Source organism: Pituophis catenifer, unplaced genomic scaffold (genome assembly GCF_029215685.1).
Source record: "Pituophis catenifer annectens isolate HBS135680 unplaced genomic scaffold, rPitCat1.0.hap2 SCAF_2, whole genome shotgun sequence".
Classification (NCBI taxonomy): domain Eukaryota; kingdom Metazoa; phylum Chordata; class Lepidosauria; order Squamata; family Colubridae; genus Pituophis; species Pituophis catenifer.
Window position 1 is genome coordinate 156113915 of NW_027256882.1, and position 22769 is coordinate 156136683.

The window sequence follows — 22769 nt, forward strand, 5'->3', positions numbered from 1 at the left end:
TGCTAAATAGCAGCAAGCAGTAATGAATCTGCTGTTGTTCAATGACATCTTTAAAAAAGACCATTGTTATTTTCTTGTTTCAGTATATTTTCCTTTTTTTTGTATTGCCAACAGATAATGGCACTTGGACACAATTATGGTTGGTCTCTGATTACCATGAGCATGGCTCTCTGTTTGATTACCTCAACCGATATACTGTTACTATTGAAGGGATGATTAAATTGGCTCTGTCTGCTGCCAGTGGTTTGGCACATCTGCACATGGAAATTGTGGGGACTCAAGGTAAGGGGTACTAATGTATATTTGATAATGAACAGCTGGAAATTAGAAAGACAAACTTCTGTTATTATTCATAGACAGGAGTTGAAAAAGAGAATAAATTCTTTTGATATAAAAGAATTTAGCAACAATGTCAGCAACAATGATAATTTATTAAACTTGTGTTCTGCCCAACTCTCAATGACTCTGGATGATTCAATTTTTTTAAAAATGGCAATAAAATCAATAAAAAGTGCCAAGCAAAACAGACTAGAACATGAGTGTCAAACTTGAGGTGTCAAGTTGTGACATTTTTTCCCTTTCATGGAGCTGGGGTGGGCGTGGCCTGCACATGGGCCCCCAGTTTGACACCCCTGGACTAGGAGGAATGAAGGAAGGGATCTCATTCTCACTTGTTAAAAGCCTGGGTGAAGAGCCAGGTCTTCATGGCTCCTCAAAACAACAGCAGAATGGAGGCCAGCTGCCTCTCAGGGAAAAAGCATTCCAAAGAGTAGAGTTTGCTACAAAGAAGATACACTTCCAGGGTCCCAATTGGTCATATTGTTTAATGAAAGGAACCTGCATTATGCCAACCTTGCTGGATTGAATTAGCCTATAGGTTAATATTGAGAAGATTTAGAAATTTGATATTGTTTATTTAAGAGGAAGAGATGTATAGAATATATGGGCTAGAGATTCTGTTTAATGAACTGATGTTAAGCATAGTTTCTCTTATTCAAAGTAATGAGGAATTGTACTTTAAGATAATCAAGATTGATGTGCTAAGGAAGGATATAAATGAGAATAGATAATTCTTGTTCTTCATCCTACATTTTAAATGGGGATTTAACAAGATAGAAATAGTATATATGAACTGTACTATATTGTCTTAATCTAGGAGGAGTTGGCAGTAGAAGACCCATTCAACTTACATTGTTGAAGTCGGACAAAATATCTTGCTTTCTTTCCCTTCAGGATAAATGACAATTTCTAGATCTCGGATGAACATTATCATGACTTAGCCAAGGTTTTTACATGGGACTCTTTTTTTGTTTTTTCTTGATCGAAGTGTATAAACAGAACTCATTCTCTCATCCTTTGTTAGGAAAACCTGGGATTGCACATCGTGACTTGAAATCCAAAAATATATTAGTGAAGAAGAATGGAACTTGTGCCATTGCAGACCTTGGTCTAGCTGTCCGCCATGATTCTGTTACTGATACAATTGATATTGCCCCTAATCAGAGAGTTGGAACAAAACGGTGAGTAATTATACCTGAGCTGACAGGGGTGGGTATATAAAGATACAGCTGGTAATTTTGAATGCTTCCTTTCTCTGTAGCCTGTTGGTTGCTTCATTTTTAGAATTGTATTTTCTTAGCCATTAGCTGTTAACTCTAATTAGTTTTTTCCACGTGCATCATTAGAATTGGGTATTTGTGAATCAATTAGAGCGTTAAATTACTTCTGAAATTTAAAGAGTTTCCCAATAAGATACTTTACAGCATAAAATATTCTTTAACAAAATCATGTGCATTAGAAACGTAATTAACATTTCTATAAACCTGAGCAGTTCATTAAATGGTGAATTGTAGAAGGAGAATAATAATCTTTAATGATAGCTGAACACATATTAATTAGGAAACTGTCTTTTATCTATATGAACTATATACTTAAAATTTGCATTGTGTTTTAATATGTTCTTCTTTCAAATCAGACAAATCACTTGACAAACGAGGAAGTTTTGTAGAATGATTGCTTATGTTTCTATTCCTGCTTCACCTTTCCTGCCAAGAAAACCTTTACAGTGCTGCTATCTAGCAAGACAAAATTATCATTCTTTTTAGCTTGATTTTGTTGGTAAACATTTTAAAAATCTGTTAACAGAAAGTCAAATAATATAAAACATTCTAAAATATTATAGGCTTTCCTCAAAGTTGTTGAATGAATTTTTGTTCTTATTCGTAATAGTAGACAATAGATGCATCATTTTCTGTATAAGTGGCATATGTGTCTCAAATAGTTGCCATTAAACTGATTGTTCTTTTGCTACAGTTACATGGCCCCTGAGGTTCTTGATGAAACAATAAACATGAAGCATTTTGATTCATTTAAGTGTGCAGATATCTATGCCCTTGGCCTGGTTTACTGGGAAATTGCGCGCAGGTGCAACTCAGGAGGTAATAGATCTTTCTCTCTCCCTCCCTCCCTCCCTCCCTCCCTCCCTCCCTCCCTCTCTGTCTCCCCCTCCCTCCCATAAAAGTTAAAGAGTTTTCTATTGGCTTCAGATTTTCCAATTCAATACATTTTAATGCAAAGCAAATAAAGTTGCTGACTCAAAATCTGACTTTCTGTCCACTCATTTAGCATTGTAGTAGGACTTTTCTTTAATATGTTCAAATGATAGTCATTGGTTCAGACCACAAAGCTACAGTTCAGGATTAACATTAATTGGTATTTTTTTGTTCTCTTTGGTATATTAATTAACAGAGGTGGTATGTCATAAAGTATTAAAAAAAACATTCCTCCTTAATCTGAATGACTGCAGAATGTATTCCAAAGTAATTTAATTTTTTTTACTATATTTTTATTAACCAGTTATGAGGATTATAATTCATTTTTGTCATCAATTGAAAAACAATATTGTTTATTAAATGGAAATAAGCAGGAAGCAGAAAATAGATCATAGTTACAGTCTACGCTTATTAAAAGTATTATTTAAATTTACATAAATGGAAAAGAGGAAGGACAAAAGATAAGTAAGAAACATAAATTTTCCAGACTCAAAATTTTCCAGACTTCTGGAAAGTCTGCTAAAAGTGCATTGTATCTGCATATTACTGTTTCAACATCTCAATAAAACTACATATGGCAAAGTTTTTAAATGTCTATGCATGTATTGGTCAGATCTCATTAAAATAAGTTAAATTTAAATTTATAACATGAAATAGTATAATTGAAATGCTTACACAGACTGTAGATACTTAAATGAATATGCTAATTGGAATTATACTCATTTGTATAAGAAAAATTCACATTTAATGCTATATAGCAAAAAAAGAACACATTCAAAGTTAAATTAGACAAAAAGAAGATCCATGACAAAGAAGACAAGCCTTATACAGTTTAAAAAATGAATCGGATGTAATGAAGAAAGATTTTGCAGTCAGACAGCTTCTAAATCAAATAAATTGAACTGAACTATGCAACAAAAGACAACTTAAATATAATGAATCAAAAAGTACTCTTTTCCATGGTTGAGTTTTTAAATTGCCACACTTTAAAATAAGATAAAATAATTATTCTGCCACAGACTAATAACACAACTCTTTAATCTCAGGGATAGAACTAATAACTTTGATTAAAAAGAAAGGATAAAAATATAATTGAAATATTAAAACGGTAACTCAGATAACTGTTATTAGTACTCTGTAAAAAAGTATTGAAATCAGAATTTTGGAATAACAAAGGAAGTAGTTGTAGGAATAATCTTGCTAGAGCAAGTTCCTGTTTTTAAAAACTGTCTTTTTATATTATACAAATTAGGTATTTTTAAAAAACATCCGTAGATAAGAAATAGTAAATTTAAGAGCATTTTAAAAAATCTTGTTTGTTTACTTTTATGCCATTCCAATCACCAAAGTAATTCTAAGTGGTGTATATAATAAAATAGGCAATTAATCTCTCATTGAAGATTTTTGTGCAAGATACAACTGTGTAGTAGTTGTTAAGTATTTGTCTTCTTTATTCAGGAAAATCACTGGTTCCCAAATACGGAAGGTGAAATGAACATAAACATGTTTTGAATTTGTGTTTAAAAGGAGGGAAAGATTTTGGTCATTGTTATCATGATATGTAATATTGGAAAATTGTTTGGAAAAAGTGGTGAAATAGTTTGGAAAGAGCTGTGATAAAATCTAAAATGATCTTAATAATTTCATTGCAAGAAATCTAAGAAAAATAGTTTCATATGGATTGGATAGTATATTCTGTATATTGGGCAAGCCCTTAACTACCAAAACTGAAAGATTAATGTATTACTTCTAGGTTTAACTTGGCCATTATTTATAATCTCCTTAGGAGAAAAAATATTTGTAATGCACTGTTAGAGTTAAGAATACAATAGTGGATAATAATTTTCTTGTTTTTTCTAGGATCATCAAGAGTATTTTTCATGTAATATTTGCTGAATATATATAACTCCTTTTTTCTTATTTTCTATATTGTTTTCTATTTTGGTAATAAAAATATTAAAGAAGCAGGCTACAGACTTTTCCTGCGCACATATTGTTGTTATATAATTATCATTTATTATTATTGAAAACCAATTTGCACACAATATCAGATATCAGCTTCACTGCTAAATTCCATGTATGATACTTCCTGCTCCTTTTGCAGGCTGTTCATCCTATATCATTAATACTATTATGCCTATGTAAAAGATACTTTCATAAGAAATAATAGCTTGTTTCTCTTTTTTCCTTTTAGGTATTCATGAAGAATATCAGCTCCCATACTATGACCTTGTGCCCTCTGACCCGTCCATTGAAGAAATGCGAAAAGTGGTATGTGAACAGAAACTACGACCGAACATTCCCAACTGGTGGCAGAGTTATGAGGTACAGTTGATCTTGAAAACTAAAAAGCATGCCGTAAAGCATAATTCTTAATATAGTATTTGTCATATTAGCTAGACGGGCAAGGAAAGCTTCAGCAAACTGTTGGCATGAAATCTTGGTAGCAATTGGATAAAGAACCCCAGTTATCAATTTTATTCTGGCTTATTGAATAAGGTCTGTGAAATCTATAGGTTAATACACACATACAAAAAAGAATTTTCTACGAAATATATTAGAATTCTGGCTTTGATTGTAATTCTAGGCAGTCAGTTAAAAATGGACTAGGTCAGTGATGGCTAACCTTTTGCGTCACCGCGTGCCAGCCTGCATGCCGGAAATGGCACGCAAAACCATCCCACCTGGACCATGTGGCCCCGCTGGCCTTGGCGTGCGCAGGAGTGCCGATACCTGGAAAAGCAGCAGTCCATCGCGCATGCACAAGCCAGCTCCTGAATGTCCAGTTTCTGGCATGGACATGCGCCAGACGAACAGCTGGCCATCGCGCTTGTGCGCGATGTGAACCCGGACGTTCAGGTGCCGGCTTGCGCATGCATGACGGAACACCGCTCTTCCGGGTTTTGCCGCATGATGGTGCGTGTGTGTGCACAGGAATGCGGAAGAGGAGTCAGTGAGGCCTCACATTCCTCACGGGATGATCCTGGGTGCCACTTCTGGCACGCGTTCCATAGGTTTACCAACACGGGACTAGGTTATACATTGCACTAAGCTAAGATTTGCATAATTGTGGCACTTTGAATAACACACATTAGATTCACACATCACACATTTCAAGCCAAACCAAGCAGGACCACATTATAGCCAGACATAGTATTTAAACACAACCATTTTTTCAAATTTTCTTTACTTGTTTGAAGAAAGATAAAAATGAATAGTTTATATGCAAAAGACAAAATTCAAGTGGAGATTTCAGCTTCAAAGTATTAAAAAGTTGGATTGGCTCTGCCTTGGTTTTCATATAATACAAAGCAAAAAAACCTCCAAATTATAGCATAGTAATTATCTAGTATGGAATATTTAACAAACCATAGTTTTTAAAAATAACTTGAGTTCTGTGGAAATGCAGTTAGTAGCAAAGAATTGTCTTTTTCATGATTGTGAAAGACAAATCTTTGCTTCTTTTAGGAGGCAATTGGCAAAAACTGAATTTTATTTTGACTAGATTTTTTTAAAAAATCCTAAAAGAAAATATGATGCCACTGCAGTTTTAAATGCATACTAATAAAAAAATAATAAGCACAAAGCAGCATCATAAGCATAAAAGCAGCCTACTCTTCATGGATTTAAAAAAAATGGATTCGATCTGTTGAAAAGAGATTTCTCCTGATGCCATTCTCCCCATGTTCCCAGGCTTTGCGAATTATGGGAAAAATGATGCGAGAGTGCTGGTATGCCAATGGAGCAGCACGGCTAACAGCTTTACGCATCAAGAAAACTCTTTCTCAACTCAGTATCCAGGAAGATGTGAAAATTTAGACTGCAAGCACCATCTTGAAGAAAGTGCACAAAAAGCTGCCATGCGAGAATTGATGTGGTGAAGAAGGCCTACCTCGTCTTTGTATTCAGCCTGCTGCTATCAACTGAACAGCTTGGCCTGCAGGTGGCCAGGTGAGGAGGATCGACATTAGAGACTTCACTCATTTCCTCATTCAAGAGTGAAATGCATCTTTTTTGAATTTCCTCTCGAGAGCGTTCTGAGGGGCTTGTATAGGAGAATGTCAGTCACAATATAACCTTGTTTCTCTTATGGAAATCCCTGTAAATTTGAGTTATGTGCTGATTAGGGAAAGCCTTATGGCTTGGGAGAAGATGATACTTTCTTGTGGATTAAAAAGTGTGGCAAGGGGAAGGTTTTGAGGACTGACATGTACACACAGGCACCTTGTGTGCACTTTGTCTGGCCAGATAGTGGCCCTTTTCTAGCTCAGTAGATCCTAAGCCAGAACTACAGCGTGTGCATGTGCAAAGGTGTGCATCCCTTTGCCCTGTAGGTGTGTATTGTGTCTGCTTGTGCTCCTGTGCATGTTGAAAGTGTAGAGTGTCCTTTTGTGAAGTGCAGGTGCTAATTCCCTATTTCTCACTAGCTGATAATGAGCTGTCTTCTCACTAGAAAGGAGTAGGGTTCTGCCCTGGTAAATAGTAGACTTTTGGGGGGCACCGTACAAATGGTTCCACTGCCATTCTACCCCTCTCTTTTTTTAAAGCAGGGAAAATACTTTGATTGTGCGTGTTTGTTTTTTAGTTTAAAATTCTCCCATAATGGGTAGCAATGATTACCTAGCAAGCAGAAAGAATTGTGGAAGAATTGGGTATCTGCTGAAATTGGTGCTTTCCTAGTTAAAGAAAGACAAACAAAATTGACCATATAGGATCATTGCCCTTCCATTTCTCAAGGTGCCTTTGGCAGAACAACTCTGGTGTTTTACATTTCTCTGCCGAATGAAATGGCTATGGAGAAATATGCACTCAGAGACTTCCTGGCAACATTTGTCCTTTCAAGGAACAATGACTGCAAAATAAAGCTGATGTGTGTGTGTGCGCGTGTGTGTGTATGTGTGTGTGTACGTACGTTTATGTGTATATAGATAGATAAATATAATATGATCTCCCTTATTCTGGAAGCTACTTTGTGTCACTTGGGCGTGGGGTGGGGTGGGGTAGGGAAGGATTGGGAATGGATTAATTGCATGCATTTTGTTTGAATTAAATGATCAGGGCATAGTAGAACTGATTAGGCTGTCATATCTTTTTGTGCGGGGGGGGGGGGACAGCCTGAGATTGTATTGTGATGCAAATAATGCATTAGAAACTCCATTATGTGTAGGTTGGGTGTTTGAGAGAAACTCCTGAAGCCATAACTTTTAACTGGAGTGGTTTGATTAATTTTTTTAATTCTTATTTTAATGGAGGGGCTGGATTTTAACTTTTTTTACTATTGTTTATAAAATAGATAATTACCTCTCATTTGTTTATAAAGAAATCACTGCAAAAAAAGAAAAAAACTGAGAAATGCACACAGCTCAATTTTACACTGGAACTGTTTCTATATAAACCATGAGCCCTTGACTACTAAGAGGAGGAGTTATCCCTTCTTGGACAGGGGATTTTATAAGAATATAAAGCATTCTGTATTTGTTGTTTGTCAGAATAGGCATATGTTCGTCTTTCCTTTTCTCTCCCTTAACCTTTATTGTATCTTTGATTGTATTATATACATTGCAGAGTTGCATTGTGTATTGGAGTCAATTTGACATGTTCATTTAGGTCTGTAACAAGTTGTAGCTTCCTTTAATGCTGTGTTTTGAAAATCTCAGGCGCTTTTGTTTGTAGGCATTTGTGGGATTTGTGCTTCTGATTGTAAAACTTGCCTTTTTCTATTATTTTGGTCTGATCATTTCTGAGCCAGAGACCACCACAAATCTCTAGCAAAGGGACACCATTTACTAAAATCTTCCTTGCATTTCTGATCTAAAGTAAAAGGCACCTTGAAATTTATGTTAATCATATATTTTCATAAATAAGAAATGGCATCTATGATTGCTGGAGTTGGAATTGAGAACAATGTATGACGAAGATTTACACTTGGAGCTCAGGTAATGGAAATGTTCATGTGTATAATTTACTGTCAAATCCACCTCCAATTAAAAAGAGCCATTTGATTTTCATAGATAAGTTGAAGATTTTAAGTGATAGACATGAAATTAACTTCAGGCTAAAAAGTGTGTACTTCCCTTAAACAATTTTGTTTCAAAGTATTCCTTAGCGATAAATAATTTTGCCAAAATGTGTGTACTATTTGTATTGCATACTTCTTGATATTTTACTCCTAGATCTACGGCTTAGAGGCAGATAAACCTGTTTTGTGTATTCAATTTAAATTGGAGTAGAATTCCCCCAATTATGCCTTATGGTAATTTGCTACAAATATTACATCAGTAGCTTCCTTCTCAGAATAAAGCAGTTCTAATTCTTCATGAAAGGCTATTTATTTAATAGAGCTTGTAATCTGCTCAAATCCCATAAGAAACTGGATTGTACAACATCAAAACAAAAAATCCCAACCTATAACAATAGTCAAATTCAAATACTTATCAATAACAAAAAAATAACTAGAGAGAGCAGAAATAAAAAGATAAGACAGTCATCCAAGATCAAAAGTGCACTGAAATAAAATAGCTTTAATCTGTTTACATTAGGTGGGGACTGCATGTACTTTTGCGGGGAGAATATTCCCCGAGTTGGAGGATATTGTAAACTTCACAAAGGGAGTCAATTTTCACAGATCCTTTCTTGATGACTAAACCAGTGAACACTGTTATAATATTGCCTGTATGTGTTCCACCATGTGCCATTTAGGGCTCTGTTGGCTAATGGCCAGCACTTTGAATTGGCCCAGAAGTTTACCACCTACCTATGCAGGATCTTAACATAGGTGTAATTCTGGCTAGATGGGGCTGTCTTGCCAATAATCTTACTGCCACATTTTGTATCAGGTACAGCTTCCAGATTGTCTTCAAAGGCAGCTCATTGTAATACACATTGCAGTAGTCAAGTAGTAGTCAAAGTCTGAGTTATTGAAGACAAGGCATCCTGTTCTATATAGGATTGTAAATAGTTCAAAGCCACCCGACCACAGTTTCCACCAGTTATTTAGGTAGGAATTGTGAATCCATGCAGATCCCAAATTGACAACCACATCCTTCAGGGGGAGATAATGCAGTCCAGAGTGGTCTACTGACCATTATCAACCCTGCCTTGCAGAATTTGATGTTAGCTTGCTCCATCCAAACCTCATCGATGCTGGTTCAAAATGTCCGTAGGATTGTGAAGTATAATTGAGCATTGTTTTAGAGTTCATCTGTGGACACAGAGGTGGTTCTGCAGTCCCAGTCTGGAAATACAGAGTCTAGCACATAATGGGAGCAATGGAAGTCCATTGTTGTAGTAAGTGTGGGTGTTATTCTCTGCTGCTGCCCAGGGTTTTTTTTTTTTTCAGTTTTTGATGGCGCCTTATTTTTAAAGCTGGTGAAGACTTCATAGCACAGGACTTGCCAGCATGTTCTGTCATTAATTGTGGCTTCTAGTTCCCATGGTTGGGTGCCACAGTGGCATAGGGTTTCATTCACATGTAGAGCTTGCATGGTCAACCTTGAAGTCTCTTCTCAAGCTCTAGTAGAGCAGCTGGCAAGGCATACAGCAGTCATCCATGCTGAGGACATATCCCACCCATCTCCAACCTCTCATAATTAGGGACTCAGTGCTGGTGGACTCCGCATAATCCAGGACCTCCACATTGGAGACTGTGTTGCCAATGAATGCCAAGGGTTGATTGGAGAGTGAACATGTGAAATTTCTCCAGTTTGATGTATCTTCGATGCAGAGTCCAGGACTCACATTTATATAAGAGGGACAGGCTAACCACAGCTCTCTAGACTTTTTGCTTCATGGAGATATGGATGCTGTATTGATTGAGCACTTTAGTACACAGCTGTCCCAGTGCTTGACTATCCATGCTGATCCTGGAGTCGATTTCTTTCTCCAAAAAAACCATCACTTAAGATGACGCTTCCAAAGTATTTGAAGCTATTTATCAGCTTAGCTTGAGCCAGTAAATTGCCTGTTCCACCAGTTTCATATAGATTTTAAACAACATGGAGCCCTGAGGGATCCCACACTAAAACTTCATGGATTTAAGTGCATCTCCCACAAGTCATTGACTGACTACACTCTCAGGTAGGAGCAGAGCTACTGTAAAATGGTGCCTCAAACTCCCTGTAAGAAGGACACCATGGTAGTCTTGATGGCATTTGTACACTGCTTAGTTCTGATAAAACCAAGGGGGGCATTGTCCCCTCACCCCATCTGCATCTAAAGGAAGTTTATCAGGAAAGCCAGTGCCATTTTTGTCGCATAACCAGGTCTGGATCCTGACTGAACAAGGTCCAGATAATCTGCTTCCTCTAGGATCTTCTCTAGCTAATTATCTACTATTTTGCAACACCTGTTCCTAAGAAGGGTAGACTACACATAGGGCAAACTTTTATCAAGCACAGCTGAACCCAGGTTTTTCTTTTTCAGTTACTCCCCTCAAAGCAGGCAGCATCAGCTTCTCTCTCAAAGAATCATAAATAATCTCCCAGATCCGGCTGATCACACCCTAGCCAGCCAGCCAAAGGAATACAACATAATGGTAGGTGATCAGACTACAGAGGATTCTGTCTGCTTCCTTGGATTCCACCAGCTCAAAATAATCCAGATCATATCTGGTGGCATCCCAGGCCCCACAATAGGCTCTTCCTTCCTGGCATCCAATCCAGAGAGGACAAGAACCATTTTATTCATAAAGAAGCCCTCAAATTAATCCAGCAAAACTGGACTCTTGAGATTTATTTATTTATTTATTTTGCATTATCATGACAAAGTAAAAATTACCAAAGAATTGCTTTTCCTAAATAGAAAACAGGAACATTTGCCTGATTTCAGACTGTAGGCATATTCAAAAAAGGGCCCTCAAATTGCACCATTTTAATAAAGCAGAGTTGGGTGGTGTTTTAAGACATTTCTTTGATGTGTCTATATCAATCCAGTGACGTGATAGTTAGCTACTGCAGTTGGCATCTTTGACTAAGAGGAGCAAATATTCTCTTTAATGTGATAACAATAGCATTAATGTTTCTAACCATTCCTTCATAGTTACTTAAAAGTAAAACTAGTAGGAGATTCCATTGCAAATTAAACCAGTAACTGTCATGGTACTTTGAGGTTTTTTTCATGAAATTTAATCCAGTGGCCAAATAACCCAGCTATGGGGTTACAAATAGCAGGATAGAATCCCCATGTTAAATTCCATTTGGGGAACATCAGCCAACTTTATCAAAACAAACACTAAAGAGTCTTGATATGAAATTTCCCAAGAGAAAATTGCATTTGCAATGCCCTTAATCTTTTCCAAAATTTATATGGTATGACTTACAGTTGGGGGTCACACCGGCTTCAGAATAGATCATTCTTGGTACTATTGTTTCTTCTGTCTTTCTTGTCCCAAAAAATTATTCCTTCTTGACCTTTATATTTGTTTCAGGTTTTATATGTTTTACTAGAGAAAGACTGTAAAATAGCCACTTAGACACTTTATCTCCTCAGTATGCAAATGTAAATAGATGTAATATAGGAAAGAAATCTTTTGTTTTAATATAAGAATGAGGCTGTCAAATTTTTGGTTGTACATTATTAAAAGTTTGTTTTTATTCACATAAACTCTTACGACTTTCTATGTTTCAGTTCTGACTTATCTATACTGTACTTTACACGCTTGAATTTTAATATTGGCTAAGAGAATGGAAAGAAAAATACATAAAGATAACTCAAAGATATAACTGAGCTACATGAAGCTATGTTTCTAATAATTGTATAAAAGATTACTATAGGAAAAAATTACATTGTCAATACTATTTGGAACTGTGCTATGAGAATAAAGCAAATGTTAGGGCTTGAATTGGATCAGTTTCAGAATACAGGTAATCCTCATTTTATGACCACAATTGGGGCAAAAATTTCCCTTGCTAAGCAAAGCAAATGAATCCGGCCAGATTCTACGACTTTTTTGCCACGATTGTTAAACAGATCACTGCAATTGTTGAGTGAATCGTGATCATTAAACGAATTGGCTTCCACTATTGACCTTGCTTGTTGGAAGCTGGCTGGGAAGGTTGCAAATGGCGATCACATGACTGTGGGATGTTGGAATTGTCATAAGTACATGCCGGTTGCCAAGCACCCAAATTTTAATTATGTGACTATTGGGATGTTGTGATGGTTGTAAGTATGAGGACTGGTTGTAAGTCACTTTTTTCACTTTCACAACTGTCACTGTCAAGTTAGAAAAATTGATTCTAACTTCGAACCATCACTAAGTGAATAGTTGCAAGTTCAGGGCTACCTGAATACTTTAATGGAGTTCTTGCGCTTCAGGATTATTCATATGTGAAAGAACTTCTAGGGAAGTTCTGACGTTGCCCAAAGAACCAGAAATGTGAAAGAGTGAAAAGTTCAAGGTACCTGGCCTTCTTCTTGTTTTTGTTTTGGTAACAAGTGTCATTCATCTTAGGAGAATTTACTTACATGTAAAGCATGGGTAGAATTTCAGTGTTAATGAAGTTCTGCTTAATGGATTATCTCACAAATTTGGGATTTTATTTTCTGAGTTATGCTTTAATCTTGCCCTAAAAAAACATGTTCCCAGGACATGACGGTTGTGCCCTGTACAGCTGTGGGATTGGCCAACTACTAGTGCCCTCTGCTTTCCCCCTGGAGTGCCAGAAGGATGCTGAACAATCGTCATGGGTTAATCTACTGTACATTATTTTTCAAAACATTCTTTTGAGAATTTTTGATTTACTCTTTATCCATTTAAGAGATTAAAAAATGGAGAAAGATGGTTAGATATTGATCTACATATTTTGAATCTATGTCAGGTCCAACAATCTGGAAAAGAATTCCCAGTAAAAACATCCTAGAATGTACTTAAAACAGCTCATAAAGGGAATAATAGCCTTAGAATGAGAAAATTATCACATCTGAATCAACAACCAAGCAAAGACAAGCAAACACTATATAGCAGGACTGAACAGTTTTATATTCTCAAAAATATTTTGCACTCATCTGGAAGAGGATGATAGGAGTAGCATACAAAAAAACTCATGACTGAAATGGACCTTTATTTTTTGCCAGTGTTGTAACACTGTCACCTTAAAAAGGGGTGCAACAATTACACGTAGGTTAGGGAATATTTGTGAATTGATTTTTATTGTTGCTTGTACTCTTCCTCTGATATGTTTTGATCAACTCCTCTGTAATAAATCCTTCAACTTTTAAATGGTATAAATGTGGGATTGGATCAATTTGTCAGCTTCAAGGTTAATTCCATGTAATTACACTTTGACCCAGGCAGACTAGTAAGGGATAGGGGAAACTAAAGCTTACTCTAGGGCAGTGTTTCTGAACCATGGCAACTGGAAGATGTAGCTGTAGCTGAGGAATTCTGAGACTTAGAAGTCTTCACATCTTCCAGCTACCATGGTTGAGAAACACTGCTGTAGGGAGATAGGCATATTGGGCATCTAATTCTGTACCATATGAATGAGGAGCTTTGTGCCTTCTTACTCTGTTCAGAGATGTATGGAAAAAAATGGAATAATCAAGTCTGCTACAGTCCCTAGCATACATCACAAGCTTTCTCTATAAACAAGTGTACACTTTCACTACTGGTGCCTTCAGATGCAAACAAAGAATTGCTAATAACAAGATATTGAAATATGGAATTTACCCCCTTTTGGTAGCTTTTTTTTCCTCCCAGCAACAACAAGAAGAAGAAAGCACAGAATAATACTGGGAACTGCATGATAACACCCTCATCAGAAGCCATACAACATGTAGAGAGCAGCAATTATAGTTGCATATTTGGTTGATATTTTAACAAATAGATTGAAGTGTGACCAGTTGATCACAATTTTTGTAGAACCTCCAGTACGACAAGTATGCTTCTGAGTTGATGGATGTGTTAACATATAGCTCTTGAGGCTAGGATAAATTAGGAGTAAATCAGAGTTGATCTGGCAGATAAGCATATAAATGTGTTTTCCAATTTTTGGCTTGTTTTCCTCAATTATCTGTTGATGCCAGAAACAAAAGTTGTAGCTCTGGACTCAAAACAGGATTATGATAAGTCAGTTGTTCTAACCATGACCTTGTTCTAATTTCCAGATACGACTTGCTGCAAAAACAATTCATGGTTTATTTCTTAAGCTGGTTTCAGACATCGTACTAAACCAAAAATAAACCATGTTATTTCTTAAAGTTATGTATGAATTAATCTGCTATAGGTGTTAAATAACAACGGACTATAAAATGTTACAATATAGATCACATGGAAATTAGTCTCATGATTTTCATGTGATCTATATTGTAACCCTTTATAACCCTCTGAATATGATTTGGACATAGAACATGTAAAATATGGAATAAGGTAAAGTTGCAGGATTAGGCAAATAGTCTCAGAGAAATTATAGGATTTAAAATTCAAGTAAATTTAAATTACTTTGAGAATGAAGACATTTCTGAACATAAATGTTTTAAAGCTACTGTATATATATTCTGAATGGATTTCAATCCCTAAACTATAAAAATTAATGTTATCTGGGTTTCCGAAATGAATTCTGAAGAACTATTTTATTATGGCTGTGCACAATTCTGATGAAGATGTTTATAAGACATCACTCTGCCCTTTTATTTCTCTTCCCTATATAATATTTGTAAAACAATCAACAGTAGTAGACAGAAGTGGAACATAAGGTGAAAAGGTTCCATAGACTTTCTTACCCATCAAATCCCCATTTTTACTTCATTTTAGTTTCATTACAGAAACATTCTGGCACAGTATCAGAAGCCAAATGGAGAACTAAATATTTCTAAAGACTTTCTGCAAATGGATTTTGAGTTTGCCAGTCACCCGCATACCCTCAACTTCCCAGCAGCAGCCATCTACCTGTCTGCCAGCCTACTTGTGAGCCACCTGGGTCTTGCTGGCTTCCCTGTTGACTTTGTTTATTGGAAACTGGCAGGAAGTTACAAGATGGGCCTCACTTAATGATCTTCAGTCCTCATTTCAGACCAACAACTAAGAGCGCCAGAATTACTGTTGCTAAGTAATGCAGTAATGTGATATCCTAAGGTGCATCGCTAAACAATGGAAATTCTTCTTCCAATTTCCATTGTTAAGCAAGGGCTACTGGTAGATGCATAACCGACAAACAATATGGTTTTTCTTTTTCAGATAATTTCTTTGAGAATGGATGCTTTCCCATTGTACTGATCAGTTCCTCCAGCTATTGTAAATCTTGGCACAGATAATGATTTGGATTCCTTGTACTCAATCTATGTACAGTATTTGAATTATTGAAGTGAGAACTGTTATTCAAAAAGCTTTTGGATTAAATTAATTACTTTTAAGTCCATCTTGGGCTCACCAAAAAGGTTTTCTAGCCATCAAGCTTTTGCATCGTATTAACACACATGACCTTGCACTAGGAATCTATTGCCTCACTTCTGCGTAAGAGGACAAGCAAGGAGATCCCTCTGACTATTTTTGAAAGGACAGATGTTCCAAACAACAACCCAAAATGAGAAATCCATGTATTGCGCACGTCAGTCCTAAGAGGAGTTCCAAAATACAAAATATTAGTCTCTCGAGTGATCTTTCCACAGCTGTTACACTCTTGGGTTTGTCTTACTTCTCATTTGGTTGCTGTTGACTTCTTCATTCCTTTCTGAAAATTAAGATCAGCTGTGGAGACCTAGCCCAGAACTTGTTCCATCTAAATAATTGCTGGCCATGCCTCATAATACAACAAAGCTCAGCTATCCACATTGTAATAATAGGCTAGGAAAAAATAAACTCCTGCTTATAATTTTATCCTTTCTGCTGTGCGTATGTAATAATATGATACTTTGTTTTTTGTTTTTTATCATTTTTTTGTTTGTAAATTGTATGGAAAGCAAACCAGTTTTTCCTTTTATATTAATACAATGATTTTTTTTTTCTTTCTAATATTTTCCCACAAATGCAGGATGTCATAAACCAAAATTCAGATTTAGATTCTAACTCTAATTCTGACAATGTTCTAACTCTGTGTATTGTTAGCCTCAGGAATCTTCAAACCATTATTCATCTGAGGAGGCTGATCAATCAGGCATCTCCTGGTCAGCTAGAGCAGTGGTCCCCAACCCCCGGTCCGCGGACCGGTGCCAGGCCGTGGAGTACCTGGCACCGGGCCGCACAGCGGCCGGGGGACATGAACACTGCAGCGCAAAGGCTCCTGGGCCGTGCGCAAAAGCTCCTGGGCCGTGTGCAAAGGCTCCAGGGAAGAGAGCCCCGCGCAGGTACGCATGTGTGGCCCAAAGCCCCCACCCCTGCGCGCGCTCAGCGGGCCACGGTAAAATTATCAAAGGCTGATTGGTCCGCGGCGATAAAAAGGTTGGGGACCACTGAGCTAGAGCAGTCAAATATCGAGACCTCAAACCTCAGGTCTCAATGCATTCAATGGCAAGCACAGCAGCTCCATTCACTGAGTTTTCTCGCTAGACAAAGGGCGAATTCTCAAAAATTGTAGAATAATAATTTTAACGAAGGCAAATCTATATGTCCCAGGCTAAAGAGAAATTCCCTGAAGATGGGCTCCATCATGAGTCCGAAAGCTCGGAAGACAAAACCTCTGGTCCCGGTGTATTGACCTTGACTGGATCCTACAATAATTTTCATTATTAAAATTAAATGTGCAGGTTTCATTGAATTAAAAAAAAATAAAACTATATTGTCAAGCTCTTTATTCATTAGCATCAAGATAAGTTACCAATTTTAAAAAGGACACTGACCTCATCTTCCCTATTGCAATACTGAGAGAAGATTGCACATGCTTTAAGGCAAGGGTGTCGTCATGGCTTCATCAGGTGACATATTGCAACTTTTTTCCCCTTCGCTAAACCGGCTGTAGGCGTGGCCAGTGTGTGACACATCCGGCCCGCATGCCGCATGTTTGACAGCCCTGCTTTAAGGCATTTGTCCGTGTTTTAATGTTTGGAACGAGTGATTGAATCAGCAGGAACCAATCAGAAGAAGAGGAGTCAGAAATCCCAAGGAGTCAGCAATGGATCAGCCTCTTGGGGGTAGATCTAACCAGAATTCCAGCACTATCAGCCTCAGAGCCAACAAGGAAGTCTTGGGTATGGAAAAGAAATCATGGGAAAGAAAGTTGTTTCTGCTGCTTTAGATTTATTAAGGCTGGATCGCACCTGTAACTTCTCGGAGCAAGCTGTAGTAACTTGATGAACTTAAGATACTTTGAAACAAACTGTCATAAGTAAAAACAGCTCCAAAGTGATTCAGTTTTAGGGGAGGGGGAGCTGGTTTGTGTCAATCCTGCCTGTTTCAGCCCTGTAGGCATCAATTTTTTATTTTAATACTGAACTTCTCAATCATTTCTATCTCACTCATCGTTTAAATGCTTTGTTTCACACACTGGTATGATATCTTGTAGCATAAAGCAATCAGAACGACAACAATGGAACACTTGAAAGATGTGTAAACTCACCAGTGGAAATCCAAAAACATTATTCAGCATAGGCACATTTGCCATTTCATCATTTCCAACTTCTTTGTGAGATTACAGATTGATAGATTAGAGAGAGGGGGGGAGAGGGAGAAAGATAGACAGTCACACACACACACACACACACACACACACACACACAGAGAGAGAGAGAGAGAGAGAGAGATCTAGGATGGAGGAGAGCAAGAAACCAACACCCTGCATTTCATTTTCTTTATCATACACTTCCCAATCACAGTAAGATTTTCAATATTCTAGCCTTCCATTGCCGGGGAATGATAGGAACTGCAGTCCGTGGGGACACTAGGCTGAGAAAGACTGATCTGATCCCTTAATGCTATATGGTCAGTCTAAATGCTTATACAGGTAGTCCTCAAGTTATGACCATAATTGGGCACAGAATCTTGATCATTTAGTGAAACAGTTGTTCAGCAAGACACCCATGTGACTGCTCAACAATTTCAGTCTCAGCTGTCCCAGCTGTGGCTATTAAGCAACCAGTAAAAAACCTACCTGTCTGCCAAAGGAGAGCAAGCAATTCCATTCTATCCACGGAATTGGGCTATAGAGAAACGAAGTTTGGACCCCAAAGATTTCTGCAGCCTGAGAAAGGATTCCCTAAGCACAGGGTGGGGGGGATTCTTCAGCAGCTTGCAACTTTTTCTGCTGGTTTCCCCATTGACTTTCTGGGGAAGCCAGCAGAGAAAATTGCAAATGATGATCACATGGCACTTTCCAACCAGTTGTTAAGTATGCACAGGTTCCCAAGCTTCCAGATCACAAGCACATCACTGCAGAGGTGGAGGGAACAGCATGATGTTTTAGAATGGCCAGAAGTGCTTTACTTTCTGAAACTTCATATTTTTGAACAGTCATTAAATAGCCAGTTGTAAATCGGGTACAATGTAATTGTAATAATCGAATTTTAACCCTAGCGCTATCTATACATAAAGGACTGAAAAAGCAACCTTTTAAATTCTGAGAGATGCTGCAATCTTTTAGTTCAAACAGCACCTTTTCTTTAGTTTTTCCTTGGATTGAAAGGTTGTGATGCTCCTTAAGACTCCTTTGCATGTTACACAATTCAGCCACGTTTGCAAACAACTACACAGACATGCAAGTAAGGTTGCAACAATCAGAACACTTGCAAGAATCTGTGCAATGGCTCATCTTTTGCACTTATCCTTTCTTCACTCCCCCACTGTGAGATTTAAGAAAGTGAGATCCATGATGTCCCCCCAGATGTCATCTAATTATCCATCTCTAAAAACCAAGGTGGAATAGCACATTTATTTTCGAGGATTGCAGCCTGAGGGATGAAGTAAAGGTTTCTGTGCAACTCCCCTAATCGGAGAATCTGGGAAATCGTCCACAGATCAGGCTTTCTCAACCTTGGCTACTTTTAAGACATGTGGACTTCAACTCCCAAAGTTGAGAAACCCTGAGCTAGACGACTCCAGATTGGGAAATGCTGGCGCGCATAACGTACTATCTCTTCTGGTGAGAACGACAGAACAGCTCAATATAAAATGGATAGTTGTAGAACTAACAATGAGCTGAGATAATATTTCTAACCATGTGCTACTTGTAAACGAATGAGGCAGGGGTGAAATCCAGCAGATTCTAACAGGTTCTGGGGAACTGGTAGTGGAAATTTTTAGTAGTTTGGAGAAGCGGAAAATACCACTTCTGGCTGGCCCCAGAGTGGGGTGGGAATGGAGATTTTGCAATATCCTTCCCCTGCCACGCCCACCAAGCCACGCCCACAGAACCAGTAGGGGAAAATTTTAGATTTCACCCCTGGGATGAGGTATATAAAATGAATAACTCTATAAGAGTGCATGCTTCTCTTAACAGTCTTTTCTAGCAATTAAGGTTTCCTCTGAAATTTATCCATACCGACGCTAGAAGGAGCTCCATTACCACACATCCTTCCCACGTTTTTCGCGCAGACTATGAAAAATGAATGTTTATTTATTTGTGGCTTTACAGTCTTGGGCCACATTCTGAAAGCATCCCGTCTGTGGACAAAACCAGAAGACACTAACTAGGAAGAAGTTTCTTTGCTTCATTTCAAGAACATCGCTTGTTCCGTCGCGCACATCAGAAGCGAAGCACATGGTGCGCGCCGGCGTCCCCCAATCTGGACTTACCTAGATAAGGATTTCTCAACTTTGGGAATAGAAATCCACGTGTCTTGAAAGTAGCCAAGGCTGAGAAAAGCCTGATCTGTGGACGATTTCCCAGATTCTCTGATTAGGGGAGTTGCATTCCGGTACAATTGAGGGGCGCCCGGTTGGGGAAGCAAATGTAAGGTAGGTGCTAAAGGAAAAGACTGTCTTGTGCAAGGAATCTCTTTTGTTTCGGATACGAATCGCCCCTTGTCTTCCCACACACGTCACGGTGCGGGAGCCGTGAGAAAACACAACTCTTTTGAGAGAGTTTCGGATTTGCGCTTAAAAGCTTAAGCGGTTTTCACACAAAGATCGCTTTTTTTTTTTTTTAATTTAGGACACCGGACAACAAAATCCGGTTTCTCAGCCTCGGGCTCACCGCAGCGGAAGCTCCGCTACCTGGGCCATTAAAAATAGCAACTTTGTTTCACAGTGCGGCCGACCGCAGACGGCTGAAACGACGGGGCCTCCGGGGGAACCGCTTCGCTTGTCCTCAAAGGTTCCAAATTCTCCGCAACCCGCCCGCTTCGTCTCTAGATAAGGACACTGAGGACTAGCGGCTTGGAAAATGGAATTGTGAGAACTCTCTTAACTTCACACGCCGCCCCTTCTTGGAGTTTCCTTCTTCCCGAGGGGAAAGAATAGACCGAGTGGAAGGGGGGAAAGCGGGCCGGCTCGCCCAAGCGAGAGAAAATAGCCCCGATGTCTCATATACCTGGATTGGGAAGCGTCCAGGCGTCAAGAGCTGGAAGCAGCGCTTCGAATTCAGAAAGGTGAGTTTTCTCGGCGGTGGGCATGGAGCTGCGAGCCGAGGGGCGTGGCCTCCCGAAGACGGGGCGTGGCCTCGGCGGCGCTGTCTTTGCAAACGGAGGCTTGACTCGCCGAGAGAAGGCGGAGGGGCGTGGTTTCCCCATCGAATCCCGGAGCCCAGACAGCATCGTGTGGCGCGGCCGCCCGTCTGTCTTCCTTTCCGCCGCTCTCCAACCATGACCCTGCGAAGACTTCGGCGCCTCCGGCCCGGACAACCGGCGCAAGAAACGGCGGCCAGCGTGGCCGGCCCGGAACCTCCCGGGAGCCGAGCGTCGGAGCTGGAAAAAGCGCTGGCGGCCTCGGGGGGCACCTTGCCCCGAGCCAGGAGGGTAAGTGGAAGAAGGGACGCCGCCCTGCCGGAGGGGGGTGGGGGGGACGCGGCGGCAAGAACCGAGCATTGCACACGCGCGATCCTCCTAACCCGGCGCCGGCCCTCCTCGGCCACTCTCGCCCCCCCCCATACACACACACACACACACACACACCTTCCAGTCCTGGGTGTGTCTCATTGCGGACCCGATTAACGCCCCTATCTGCCATTGCCTTTCCTGCCCCTCTTCGCCCCAAGGACTGGGAACTAGGGAGGAGAGACATCCCCCCCCCCATGGCCTTTCGCTGCCCCGTCCTGCGAGGAAGGGCTGCCTTTTCCCCAGGCTTCTCGCCCCCCCCCCCCGTTCATTCTCCGCGAAGGCATCGCCTCTCCCCCACCACCCCACCCGTTCCCCTCCGGGACCTGCCTGGGGTTAACGCGGTGCGAAGCCGTCCTCCTTCCATCACCTGCGGGAGTCCCAAAGATGCTTCCCCCCCCACCCATCCCAAGAGGCAACTGGACTTTTCTGGTTTTCCTTTGAAGACGTTCAGCGTCTTCAAAGAAAAACCAGAAAAGTCCAGTTACCTCTTGATTGGGGGGGGGGGAAGGAAGCACCTTTGGGACAACCGTGACCTGGATGATTGAGAATCTCCATAGGTAAATCACCTGCGGTGCTTGTCGATGCGGGAGGCGCGCTTCTCGGTGCCTTGAAGGTCCGCGTGGGAGAAATGAGGAGGAAGATTCACACACGCTTTGTGGTCCATTTGCAAGACTGATCTTAGCCTTCCGCTGCCATCCCGACTCATCCTATCCTACCTTTCCTGACCAAACTCTCGGGTGGGGATGGTGGAAAGTTTCCCACGGAGGCACCAGAAATTCCTTGGAGCGCAGAGATCTCCAACCTTGGCAACTTTAAAGCTTGTGGACTTCAACTCCCAGAATTGGCTGGTTGGGGAATTCTGGGAAGTCTTAAAGTTTCCAAGGTCGGTGACCTCTGTTGTAGTGGATCTGTTAATCCTGGGATTGACCAACTGCCCTGGATTTGCTTGAAGACACTAGTGGACAAGTCTCCTGGGTGGGCTAGCGCCTGTTCTTGATTGTTACCATTTAGTATCTGGATGCAATTTAAACTTGTAATTGACTGATGGTTTCCAGTCAATGAAAGTAATACTGTTAATAAAAATTAATGGGTGGCAAACGATTTTGGGAACTTGAATCTACCAAGGGAGGGGGAGGAGGGGCTCCAGTGAGATACTTTTTTGGGAAACTGCTCTTTGGTCCAGCTAGTTACATTTTGCAGCTGATTTTCTAGATGGAAAAGCATCACATATATGAGCTCGCTGAACTTGCTCTTTACATCGCAAAAATGTGTGGCTTATGTCTCACAAAGCACGTTCAATGAGAAAATTTACCTGAC

At 39.6% G+C, this 22769-nt stretch overlaps 2 protein-coding genes across 4 annotated transcripts in view; both read left to right on the forward strand.

Moving 5' to 3' along the window:
* ACVR1B (activin A receptor type 1B) overlaps positions 1-6494 on the forward strand; it is a 35184-nt gene extending 28690 nt beyond the window's left edge. For all 3 annotated transcript variants that reach the window (XM_070934859.1, XM_070934858.1, XM_070934860.1), the window contains 5 exons: positions 115-282; positions 1364-1520; positions 2314-2438; positions 4747-4877; positions 6246-6494. In XM_070934859.1, the coding sequence (XP_070790960.1) occupies positions 115-282; positions 1364-1520; positions 2314-2438; positions 4747-4877; positions 6246-6371 (707 nt within the window). In that variant the 3' untranslated portion in view covers positions 6372-6494. The remainder of the gene's footprint in view (positions 1-114; positions 283-1363; positions 1521-2313; positions 2439-4746; positions 4878-6245) is intronic.
* Positions 6495-20934: 14440 nt separating this feature from the next.
* The window catches only part of TAMALIN (trafficking regulator and scaffold protein tamalin), a 30305-nt gene continuing 28470 nt past the window's right edge, over positions 20935-22769 (forward strand). The window contains 2 exon segments of the mRNA XM_070934861.1: positions 20935-21046; positions 21049-21371. Of these exon segments, the coding sequence (XP_070790962.1) occupies positions 20935-21046; positions 21049-21371 (435 nt within the window).